This window comes from Coregonus clupeaformis, chromosome 19, assembly GCF_020615455.1.
Source record: "Coregonus clupeaformis isolate EN_2021a chromosome 19, ASM2061545v1, whole genome shotgun sequence".
NCBI classification, from domain to species: domain Eukaryota; kingdom Metazoa; phylum Chordata; class Actinopteri; order Salmoniformes; family Salmonidae; genus Coregonus; species Coregonus clupeaformis.
In genome coordinates, this window is record NC_059210.1 from 1,845,124 (window position 1) to 1,857,430 (window position 12,307).

A 12,307-nucleotide genomic window follows, 5' to 3' on the forward strand; every position below is an offset into this window, starting at 1 on the left:
TGCCTCCTTGCTTGACATCATGGGAAAATCTAAAGAAATCAGCCAAGACCTCAGAAAAATAATTGTAGACCTCCACAAATCTGGTTCATTCTTGGGAGCAATTTCCAAACGCCTGAAGGTACCACGTTCATCTGTACAAACAATAGTATGCAAGTATAAACACCATGGGACCACGCAGCCGTCATACCGCTCAGGAAGGAGACGCGTTCTGTCTCCTAGAGATGAACGTACTTTGGTGCGAAAAGTGCAAATCAATCCCAGAACAACAGCAAAGGACCTTGTGAAGATGGTGGAGGAAACAGGTACAAAAGTATCTATATCCACAGTAAAACGAGTCCTATATCGACATAACCTGAAAGGCCGCTCAGCAAGGAAGAAGCCACTGCTCCAAAACCGCCATTAAAAAGCCAGACTACGGTTTGCAACTGCACATTGGGACAAAGATCGTACGTTTTGGAGAAATGTCCTCTGGTCTGATGAAACAAAAATAGAACTATTTGTCCATAATGACCATCGTTATGTTTGGAGGAAAAAGGGGCATCCTTGCAAGCCGAAGAACACCATCCCAACTGTAAAGAACGGGGGTGGCAGCATCATGCTGTGGGGGTGCTTTGCTGCAGGAGGGACTGGTGCACTTCACAAAATAGATGGGGAAGGGAAATTATGTGGATATATTGAAGCAAAATCTCAAGACATCAGTCAGGAAGTTAAAGCTTGGTCGTAAATGGTTCTTCCAAATGGACAATGACTCCAAGCATACTTCCAAAGTTGTGGCAAAATGGCTTAAGGACAACAAAATCAAGGTATTGGAGTGGCCATCACAAAGCCCTGATCTCAATCCTATAGAAAATGTGTGGGCAGATCTGAAAAAGCATGTGCGAGCAAGGAGGCCTACAATCCTGACTCAGTTACACCAGCTCTGTCAGGAGGAATGGGCCAAAATTCACCCAACTTATTGTGGGAAGCTTGTGGAAGGCTACCAAAAACGTTTGACCCAAGTTAAACAATTTAAAGGCAATGCTACCAAATACTAATTGAGTGTATGTAAACTTCTGACCTACTGGGAATGTGATGAAATAAATAAAAGCTGAAATAAATAATTCTCTCTACTATTATTCTGACATTTCACATTCTTAAAATAAAGCGCTGATCCTAACTGACATAAAACAGGGATTTTTTACTAGGATTAAATGTCAGGAATTGTGAAAACAGAGTTTAAATGTATTTGGCTAAGGCGTATGTAAACTTCCGACTTCAACAGCATGTTTCAGTAAGATTGGCTTTTTGGCATTTATAGCAATGGTTATCAACTGTACTGCAGGGATGGAACGTAAACCGCAGAAAATAGAGATTGTGGTGGCAGCTGCAGAGAGGTATTTGGGTGTGCGAGACTTGACATCAGAAGAGTTACAGGGTGTGTTAAGTGGTGGTGTCCCATCCTTTCCTGATGTTGGCATGAAGTAGGAATAAATAGATTTAAATAGTGGAGTATGGTAGTTATTATTATTAATATCGTTTTTTTTGTGTGAGTGTAGTGTTAGCTGGTAGGCTATTTTTATTTTTTTAAAGCAAAGTATAAGGGAGTTATTCTCCAGTCTAGTAGGTGGCGGTAATGCAACATTTATTGGATGCCAACCGCCGTTAAACCTAATCGAAGAAGAAGAACGCGATATGGAGGGGCGTTGCCTTGAAATACGTCGAATATTCGCGACTTGTGACTGTCAGCATGGTAGCAGAGACATGCGTGTAATGTTTTGATCAGACAAATATATCTGGTTACGCTACTTCTTACGAAAATGCCATTAAAAGGCTCAGATGAAGACGGGTTTGGAATAGAGATCGTCCTTCAACAGGGAGACAGAAAAGCACCATTGTGTGTACATGGTAAGTACCCAAATGTCTGAATGATAGCGAAGTTAGCTAGCTAGCGTCTACTTAGCTAGGTTTGGGAAAAGGGACATATGAATCTATGCTATAGATACTAGCTAGCTAACTACAGTCCAAAGCTAGCTATGTTATAAGTTATGTTTTACCATTGACATCTGAATATGAATTATTCGGTGAAGTATGCATACTGTAATGCAGATGTTCTTGCCCCATGCAGGTCCAACTTTGTTGTTTGAGAAGGTCTGCAAAGGAGAGGAGAAAGGCCGGAGGTTTTATGCCTGCTCAGCGTGCAGAGACAGAAAAGAATGCCCCTTCTTTCTGTGGGAAGATGAAAAGGTAACCGAGTTAACTAGCTAGCTTTTCTTTTTTTTTAATCTACTGGCAAATATAGTTGGCCTAAGTATACAGTGTATTCGTAAAGTATTCAGACACCTTACCTTTTTCCACATTTTGTTATGTTACAGCCTTATTCTAAAATGGAATAAATAAATAAAAATCCTCATCAATACCCCATAATGACAAAGCGAAAACAGATTTTTAGATATTTTAGCAAATGCATTTAAAATAAAAACCGATACCTTATTTACTTAAGTATTCAGACCCTTTGCTATGATACTCGAAATTGAGCTCAGGTACATCCTGTTTCCAATGATCATCCTTGAGACATTTCTACAACTCGATTGGAGTCTACCTGTGGTAAATTCAATTGATTGGACATGATTAGGAAAGACACACACCTGTCTATATAAGGTACATGTCAGAGCACAAAAACCAAGCCATGAGGTCGTAGAGCTCCGACACAGGATTGTGTCGAGACACAGATCTGGGGAAGGGTGCCAAAACATTTCTGCAGCATTGAAGGTCCCCAAGAACACCGTGGCCTCATTATTCTGCAATGGAAGAAGTTTGGAACCACCAAGATTCTTCCTAGAGCTGGCCGCCCGGCCAAACTGAGCAATCGGGGGAGAAGGGCCTTGGTCAGGGAGGTGACCAAGAACCCGATGGTCACTCTGACAGAGCTCCAGAGTTCCTCTGTGGAGATGGGAGAACCATCCAGAAGGACAACCATCTCTGCAGCACTCCACCAATCAGGCCTTTATGGTAGAGTGGCCAGACGGAAGCCACTCCTCAGTAAAAGGCACCTAAAGGACTCTCATACCATGAGAAACAAGATTCTCTTGTCTGATGAAACCAAGATTGAACTCTTTGGCCTGAATGGCAAACGTCACGTCTGGAGGAAACCTGGCACCATCCCTATGGTGAAGCATGGTGGTGACAGCATCATGCTGTGGGGATGTTTTTCAGCGGCAGGGACTAGGAGACTAGTCAGGATCGAGGGAAATATGAACAGGGCAAAGACATTTACATTTACGTCATTTAGCAGACGCTCTTATCCAGAGTGACTTACAAATTGGACAAAGAACAAAGAGATCCTTGATGAAAACCTGCTCCAGAGCGCTCAGGACCTCAGACTGGGGCCAAGGTTCACCTTCCAACAGGACAACGACCCTAAGCACACAGGAGTGGCTTCGCGACAAGTCTCTGAAGATCCTTGAGTGGCCAAAATGGCTCCTACAATAGCCTACATTTCTCCAAATACAGGTGTGCCAAGCTTGTAGCGTCATACTCAAGGCTGTAATCGCTGCCAACGGTGCTTCAACAAAGTACTTAGTAAAGGGTCTGAATACTTATGTAAATGTGATATTTCAGTTTTGTATTTTTTTTTATAAATTAGAATTTCTAAAAACCTGTTTTTGCTTTGTCATTATGGGGTATTGTGTGTAGATTGATGAGAGAGAAAAGGGGGGGGAGATTCAATCAATTTAAGATTAGGCTGTAACGTAACAATGTGGAAAAAGTCAAGGGGTCTGAATACTTTCCGAATGCACTCCAAGTAGGCCAAAATGGTTCCTACAATAGCCTACATTTCCTTTTATGGTAGCTTAATTGATGCCTTTGACTTATTAGAAGTCCTGGGTTGAGTTCCTCACCGACGACGTTGCAGATGCATGCCAGATCTTACAATGCCTAAAATCTGCTAACCACATGATATAGCCGTGTGATGCCCAACTGCACAGTCGATGGTGTGGCATGCAACCATTGATTTATTCAATGCAACACCTGCGCGTCTAGTCGTGCAAATAGCTAGCTACACTGTTTGTGCATATAGCTAGCTACACTCCCCTATTTTCACCAGGTGTGTGACATGTTTGTGTTGTAGGTGTCTGAGGCCAGGCTTTTAGCCAGAGAGGAGGAGAACCGGTTAAAGATGCCTCCTTTTACCCATCAGGAGTACTGCTCCAGGTAAATGGCCTACACTTGACCTGTAAGGGGACACTATCCACGGAACTATTCCATTCCAAGTTAGAAATGGAACAGAATAGGTGTGTGGATAACAGTCCCACTGTAAGTACCTTTTATTAAGATGCCAGAAAGATCATATTATTAGTATTTAACTTCATAGCTTTCTACTCCTTATCTCACAACCTGAACATAATGTTCCTCCAATCAAAAACATGGTTGGTTGTTTATTTTATTTGACATTTTGCAGGATGTAATCTCTTGATGCATCATCTCGTTTTCAAGTGTAATTTTTTTCCTAATAAAAAATACTTAGTAACAAGAATAATATGGCAACTACTGTCTAATAACAATTAAATTAAAAAAAAGTACATTTTAACAGCATTAAAAGTTGTTGTAGAACTACTAATAGGCCTACAACTAATAAAAACTACTATTATAACTACTAATAACTTTTATTTCTTCCAATCCAGGTTCAGAAAGTTCCTCGCCCTCCCCCTAGGAAGGAAGTTCTGCCAGGACTGTCAGCTCCTCCTCTTACCAGGGGAATGGGAAACCCACTCTTCTCACAAGATGTCGCAAGCTGATGACATTACAGAGGCACGGCTGAGCAGGCCCAGTCTAATGCTGAAACCCCTGGAGAACAAGAAGAGCAACGCCCAGTACCTGTTCGCCGACCGCAGCTGTCACTTCCTGTTGGATACCCTGGCCAAGCGGGGCTACAGGAAGGTGCTCTGTGTTGGGACGCCCAGGTGAGGGGTTTGATTTAATTTAGACTTTTTGTCTGTCACGTTGTTTAAACAGGGATTATGTTTATTATAACATTTTGCATGTTAGGTTCACATAGTACCTACCCGTTTCACTCCGTTCCAGAGTGTTTTGTTCCGTTTCGTGCCTATTGAACATGCCCTGGTTGTTTTAGAGTCAAGTGCTTTGTTATCCTCAGGGATTTTAATGTTTTATGGATGATTTGATTTGATTGATCGTTTAATTCACTGTTTCTTCCAGACTTCATGAGCTGATCAAGCTAAGAAATCAGGAGGGTAAGAGTGACCCCATGACGAGTCTGCTACTGGACATTGACTTCAGGTCAGTTTTATTTTATTGGATCACACAATGCGTTTCTCTTTGCGTTGATGAGTATTTGCAATGAATGAACAAAACAGGCATCGAAATAATTTAGAGGGGAGCACACACTTTGAATGGTACATGAATGTGCTTATTGCTTTTCGAACTATGCTTATTGACATTTATGGATTGCTATGGGAGTGTTGACATCCCGTATCTCCATATGACTAGCCCACACCTGTCCCTCCGGTGGTCTTAGGAAGCGGAACGCAGGGTGTAGAGGGGCTCCGTGAACTGATGATGCACCCAAACACAGGCGTCAGGGCTGCAGAAAATTTCTGCAGCACCTTCATAGTATCGGCATCCTAAAATGCCAGTTTGCCCTTCTCGTAGTTCACCCACATGCCCACCCTACCTGGCACCGCTCGCCCGCTGGTGGAGCACGCCACGGGCCTGTCGTTGTGCCAGGTGAAGAGACGCCCATCCCAAAGCTCCACGCACCACGCGTTCCTGTACCGTCCCAGCTTGGCACCTTTGTCCCGCCCCTTCCTGTCCAGGCAGCTGTAGGCCACGCCTACAGCCTGAGCAGCTGCGGACGTCGGCCTCCCAGTAGCGTCGGCCCGTTGTCACGGCAGCAGAGCCCAGTGCACAGCAGACCTTGTCGAACTGGAGGGGACAGTTGTGGACCGGAGAAGCACATGCCTCATCCCTCTCCTGTCAATGCGATCTGGCTATGGCAGGTCTGCCTGTGAATCATCACAGGGGAGGAGTCTGAAACAGAGACAATGAGGGGATTTGATTAATCTGTCCCGGGCGCCCTGGTAAGCGTGTTTTGCACCGGGTGAAAGTAAATTGCATTTGTTTTGGAACTGGGCTACCACCCAGGTGTGAGCCAGGTGCCCCATTCAAAGCCCACGGCGAAGTCAGCTCAAAACAAAAGTGACGTAATTAAGCATGTGGAGTAATGAGTAGGATTCTGTGTTTTCGCATGCAAAAGTGATCAAAAAAACAATGCTTTATCTGCCTTCCCAATGAAAACTAGTTTGAAAATGTAAAACCTATATTTTATTGAAAAGAGATGTATGTTTCCGGACGATGCACTATGTTGCCTTGTTGACAACATGACCAAGCAGCGCAGATTACTGTTCGATTTGAGAAGGGCGCTCCTCCCTCCCCTCTTTTCCCCATTCCCGTCACGGTCCATAGACTGGTGCCCCGCGGCTCAGCATAATCTAATCCGCCCAATCATCGTACCTCATCATACATCTGTTACATAAACAATCCTAAATACCGGTATACAGTGCCTTCAGAAAGTATTCATACTCCTTGACTTATTCCACATTATGTGTTTCAGCCGGAATTCAAAAATGAATTAAATATATATTTTTCTCTCACCCATCTACACACAATACCCCATAATGACAAAGTGAAAACATGTTTTTAGAATTTGTTGCAAATTTATTGAAAATGAAATACAGAAATATCTAATTTACATAATATCTAATTTACATTACATACATATTCTCAGATTCTGCTAATAAGAAATGATTGCCAATCGATTGGTTCCCAATTACTGCAGATATGACTGGTTAGAGGATGTGAGACGTTTGAGGCTGGTTCCTACTTCACAGTAGGGTCGTAAAAAAAATACCTTCTTGAACTTTCATGTGCCTTAATTAAAAACTTTTATTGGATCTGTAAATATGAATAAAAATGTTACATTATCAGCCTAGTTGAGCCAAGGAGAAAGCACTGAGCTTAAGGGCGAAAGACCAGATCATGATTGGCTGAGACAATGGAGTGGTTGGACATGCCGAGAGTCCTGATTTGGTCTGTCATGTCACAGGCTTCTGTCTATAACAGAATGGGCTCTTCCCTGGACAGTATATACATTGAACAAAAATATAAACACAACAGGTAAAGTGTTGGTCCCATGTTACATGAGCTAAAATAAAAGATCTCCGAAATTTTCCATACGCACAAAGCGCTTATTTCTCTCAAATGTGGTGCACAAATTTCTTTACATCCCTGTTAGTGAGCATTTCTCATTTGCCAAGATAATCCATCCACCTGACAGGTGTGGCATATCAAGAAGCTGATTGATTAAACAGCATGATCATTACACAGGTGCACCTTGTGCTGTGGACAATAAAAGGCCACTCTAAAATGTGCAGTTTTGAGGGAGTGTGCAATTGGCATGCTGACTGCAGGAATGTCCACCAGAGCTGTTGCCAGACAATTTTAATGTTCATTTCTCTACCATAAGCCGCCTCCAACATCGTTTTAGAAAATTTGGCAGTACGTCCAACCGGCCTCACAACTGCAGACCACGTGTATGGCGTTGTGTGGGCGAGTGGTTTGCTGATGTCAACGTTGTGAACAGAGTGCCCCATGGTGGCGGTGGGGTTATCGTATGGGCGGGCATAAGCTATGGACAACGAACACAATTGCATTTTATTGATGGCAATTTTGAATGCACAGAAATACCGTGACGAGATCCTGAGGCCCATTTATTTTAAGGTATCTGTGACCAACATCTGTATTCCCAGGCATGTGAAATCCATAGATTAGGGCCTAATGAATTTATGTCAATTGACTGATTTCCTCATATGAACTGTAGCTCAGTAAAATGGTTGAAATTGTTGCATGTTGGGTTTTATATTTTTGTTCAGTAAAGGTCATTTTTGCTACCGCAGATTTCTGGAAAGATATAGCTATGGACAACTGTAAAAGTGTTGCTACTGTTCTCAAAAACATTGCTGCCCTGAATTTAGCTGGGTTTAAGTAGAGAAACTACTTTTTGGAGGACAATGCCATGCTGACTCGCATGCATTTACATGTGTGGGTGGGGTGGGGCTTAAGAGTGTGTTAAAGAAGACCTCCCTAGGAAGTGTGAAACTCCTCAATCTTTCAAAGGGCACTTTTCCTACTTTTCTTTTTTTTCCAGTTTTTAAAGCAGCATAACTTTCCCATGTTTCCTCCGACTACAGCTCTGAGTCTGTGCTTTTATAAAATGTAATAATAAGCAAATCACTTACATTTGACTTAGAGAAATCTGGACACAAATGAGAACGAGATCTCAATTGATTAACCTTAAATAAAGGTCAAATACTGTGGCCAATTAGCCATTGAAAAATCAATCATTGACGACAAAGATTTGGGGAAAATAGAAAAAGATACTTTGGTCCCATTCTACACTATCATAACATTTTAGTAGTGACTTGTAAGCCCATGTGGGCTGGGCACCGGGAGGTGTATGGCACTTAATATAATCTGATTGAAATATTTTATTTATCACATTATTATATGCATTTTGACCTCAGAGATTTTTGGATGCAGCTTTGGGGAGCGATGGTAAGACTGAACCACCCCTTCTCCAGGAGAGTCCATGGGGACCAGTGAGAGAGGGCCGTCCTGTAGTACTGCCTAATATTCTACAGGGGGAGCCATGGCACCACTCTGGGCTGAGAGAGAAGAGCCAGGACCAGGGGACACTTACCAGTCTCTGACCATCCGTTATTCGGTCGTTCTTTACCATTGCTTAGAAAATATGTACACACTTGTCAGTAGTAATCACATACATAAAAAAAAAAACTGAGCAAATCTATTCGCTACCACTGCGTTGATGATACCCTTCATTCAATATGTGGTTGTAGCTGAAATCAGAGTCCAATCTAACAATGTTCTGGCAGTGTGATTTGTATTATGAAAGTGAACTAGTTCCTCTGGTTTTAGGAGGCTGGTATGATGTGGTCTCAAGAGGCTTGTCTGTTGAAACCCGCCTGCGCTCTCCAGGCTCAATTATCATAAATATATGCACAACTTGGGTTCTTGTCAAAGTTTACAAAAATACAGGTAATTCTACAAAATCGTAACACATCTAGCAGGATCGCTGATTTCAGGATAGCAGAACTGTTGTTTTTTGTGCATAATTTAGGTGATCTTGAATGAATGCATTCTTGAATCAACGTTCACAAATGAGTGGTGTTGCGCGATAGTTATTAGCCTATAGGCCCAACTTTTGAAGAAAAATGTCCTTTGCCAGTTCTGTGCCCAATCATCCCAAACTAATAGACGTTGGCATAATGTACAGTACGTTTCTGAGATACTCACTCTGTTCCTATTTCTGATCCGTTCTCTGTGAGTGTCTGCAAGGAATGTGTCAGATTGAAGAAGGGAAAGGGTGTGTTGTCAGTTGACAAGCTGAAGGGTGCGTGCTGCTGTTGCTTAAGTGCCCTTCAGTGATTATCTTGCCAAGATTGTAAAGCTTATTTTCACACCCCATACACTTCTGTTGACTTTCTCTGAACTACAGGAAGAGGCTAACTATAGTAGTGGTCCTACCTTGATCCAATGTCACAGAATGATTGACTTGCTATGGGCATCATAATAAAACATTAAAGCAGATGTAACGTGGAAAATATTGTTCTTGTATCTGTTCCAGATATGCCCAGTTTTATGGCAAGGATGAGTTCTGTCACTACAACATGTTCAACCATCACTTCTTTGGAGGAGAGGTACAAGTTTGAACCTGATGATTGTCTTAGAACCTTTTGGATAAATTAATAGTATTTTTTTTATGAATGAGTTTTGAAATCCATGTATTTGTTTTTACACAGGAGGCAAGTGGGGTCCTCCAAGCTTTCCTCAGTGAGGAAGATGGGGAGAAGGTGATCATGGTGTCCGACCCTCCATTCGGGGGCCTGGTGAAGCCTCTGGCCCATAGTTTCTCTCAGATCTCAGAGACATGGCGGAAACTGCAGACCTCCGAGGGCAGTGTTTTGGAGATGCCCATGGTGTGGATCTTCCCCTACTTCTTTGAGCCGCGCATCCTTGAGTGCTTCCCCTCTTTCACCATGCTAGACTACCAGGTAACCCACCTTTATGAACAACTTTTTATAGATGTCAAATGCATTCACACATTGACCTATTTGCATGAGTAGAGAATACTGATGGATAATAACATGCATTTATGTAGCGCTTTTCTCAAACTCCTAGGTGGACTACGACAACCATCCCCTCTACAAACATGGAAAAACGGGTAGAAAGCAGTCCCCAGTCCGCCTGTTCACCAACCTGACACCACGAGACATCGTCCTCCCTAAGGAGGAAGGCTACAGGTATGTACACACATCAACCTGACCTCACGAGACATAGCCCTCCCTAATGTACCACCCACTTTTCCCTATCGCACATGAGCCAAAAGATTATTGCAATAATTGATAGTAAGATGTTATCCTAAATGGAAGATGGAAAATTCTAGTTAATCAGCTCATTGGTCAGATTAAAGAGATTTTTAATTTGAGTGGGAAAGTTTTAGAGGAATTCTTAAGAGGCACGATTACATTTGATTAATCTGTCTTTGTCTCTTTGCTTCCCTTTTAGATTCTGCAAAGTCTGTGAGAGATATGTGTGGGCTCAGAACAAGCATTGTACTAAATGCAACCTGTGCCCTTCAAAGGTATGTCTTTCCCCATCGCAGGCTGAAAAAGTAAGGTTGCACAGTTTAACTTGATGAAATAGTTAGCCACATTCCGTTGAATTGAAGGTGCTTCACATGCTGGGATATCACTTTTCACAACCGATCAGGGTTTTCATTGTTTTTCTCCTTTGTTCTTTCAGGATGGGAGAGAGTGGAAGCATTGCTCAGAGTGTCAGAAGTGCGTGAAGCCATGTGAGCATTCCATAGACTGCCATTTAGTCATTTAACAGATGCCATTATCCAGAGCGACTTACAGTAGTGAATGCGTAAATGTTTGTACTTTATCATACTGGTCCCCGTGGGAATTGAACCCACAACCCTGGTGTTGCAAGCGCCATGCTCTACCAACTGAGCCACACGGGACCACCCCGTCAAACCCCAATGTTCATTATTTGGTTTGAGTGATGGTCTGATTGGTACCTCTGCCCTCTCATCACCTCCCCAGCTTGGCGCCACTGCCAGTCCTGTGCCTGCTGTGCTCTCCCGGACCACCCCTGTGGGAATAGCCCAGGTCTGGAAGGCTGTTTCAACTGTGGCAGCCTGAAGCACAAACGCAGAGCCTGCCCTCTCAAAGACAAACAGAGGACCAATAACAAGTGAGTTTACTACCTGTGTCATATACCCAGACACAAGACTTAAACGCAAATACACAGAGACACGCACAGGGCTGACACAACTTATTTCCCTACCCATATCAGTACAGTGTTGATGGAGTCTAAATGACTAGTGTTTCTCTTGAGTGTTCGTACGGATTGTGTTTGCCTGCCTGATGTGTGTGTGTGTGTCTCAACTTGCTCTCTCTCTCTCCTATTCCAGTAGATCCAAGGCCAAGGGAGGCAGGAACCTGCCCAAACAACAACCCAAGAAGTCCAATTCCAAGAGGAAGTCTGGGGCCCAGCGCAGAGCCAACAAGTTGAAGACAGCAGAATAAGTCACATGACCCCACTCGCACAATCATCAGGCTGCAAGGGAGATGTGTGTGTGTGTGTAGCAGATGAGAAGTTGCTAGTGAGAGCTAGCCATCTTACATGTGCATGTGTGGGTTTGATGTGTTTTCTGTACTGTAGGACAGTCTTTAAAGAATTGTACATGTTGCTTAATAAAAGTATCAGATATAGGTTCATCTCATGTTATTCTACCATTTTCAGTTATTTCACTGAATTCTTGATTTCCTGGTTTATGCAAATGTGTAATTCAGTTGATATAGTGCTAGTAGGAACATGTCTATACAAAGAACAAAATATATGTAGTTGAACGCTCTGTGTATGTTTACTAGTCTTTACTTTAGATCATTGCTTAACGTTACCTCAACATTAGGGATATGCCATTGCGTCAATATAACTGACTGGATTTATGCATGAAACTAAAACTGAGCCTTTAGGAGATCTCTTTTATATAACAAAATAGGTGAAAGACATTACCTTTTTAGTTCTGTGCTCAAGAAGGAGGGATAGAAATGCTATCTTTTTTACTGCCCCGCAGGCAGACGATACGGAAGTTAGGGAAAATGATTCCTTTATGTGTTCCATGCAGATCTGGACTAATACATTTTACATTAAAGATTCAAGT

At 42.6% G+C, this 12,307-nt stretch overlaps 1 protein-coding gene across 1 annotated transcript; it reads left to right on the forward strand.

Annotated features, from left to right (window-relative positions):
• Positions 1-1,682: 1,682 nt before the first annotated feature.
• Positions 1,683-11,855, forward strand: LOC121554458 (rRNA N6-adenosine-methyltransferase ZCCHC4). Its single transcript, XM_041868056.2, has 12 exons — positions 1,683-1,884; positions 2,105-2,223; positions 4,109-4,191; positions 4,662-4,940; positions 5,197-5,277; positions 9,701-9,773; positions 9,876-10,127; positions 10,255-10,376; positions 10,642-10,717; positions 10,879-10,930; positions 11,184-11,334; positions 11,555-11,855. The coding sequence occupies exons 1-12, from the start codon at positions 1,797-1,799 to the stop codon at positions 11,667-11,669; spliced, it is 1,491 nt and encodes a 496-aa protein (XP_041723990.2). The 5' UTR covers positions 1,683-1,796; the 3' UTR covers positions 11,670-11,855.
• The last annotated feature ends 452 nt before the right edge of the window (positions 11,856-12,307 follow it).

Coding starts and splice junctions, on each gene's coding strand:
- LOC121554458 (XM_041868056.2), top strand. CDS start 1,797: ATGCCATTAAAAGGCTCAGATGAAGACGGGTTTGGAATAGAGATCGTC. Junction 5,278..9,700: donor CTACTGGACATTGACTTCAG/GTCAGTTTTATT, acceptor TATCTGTTCCAG/ATATGCCCAGTTTTATGGCA. Junction 10,931..11,183: donor TCAGAAGTGCGTGAAGCCAT/GTGAGCATTCCA, acceptor TCACCTCCCCAG/CTTGGCGCCACTGCCAGTCC.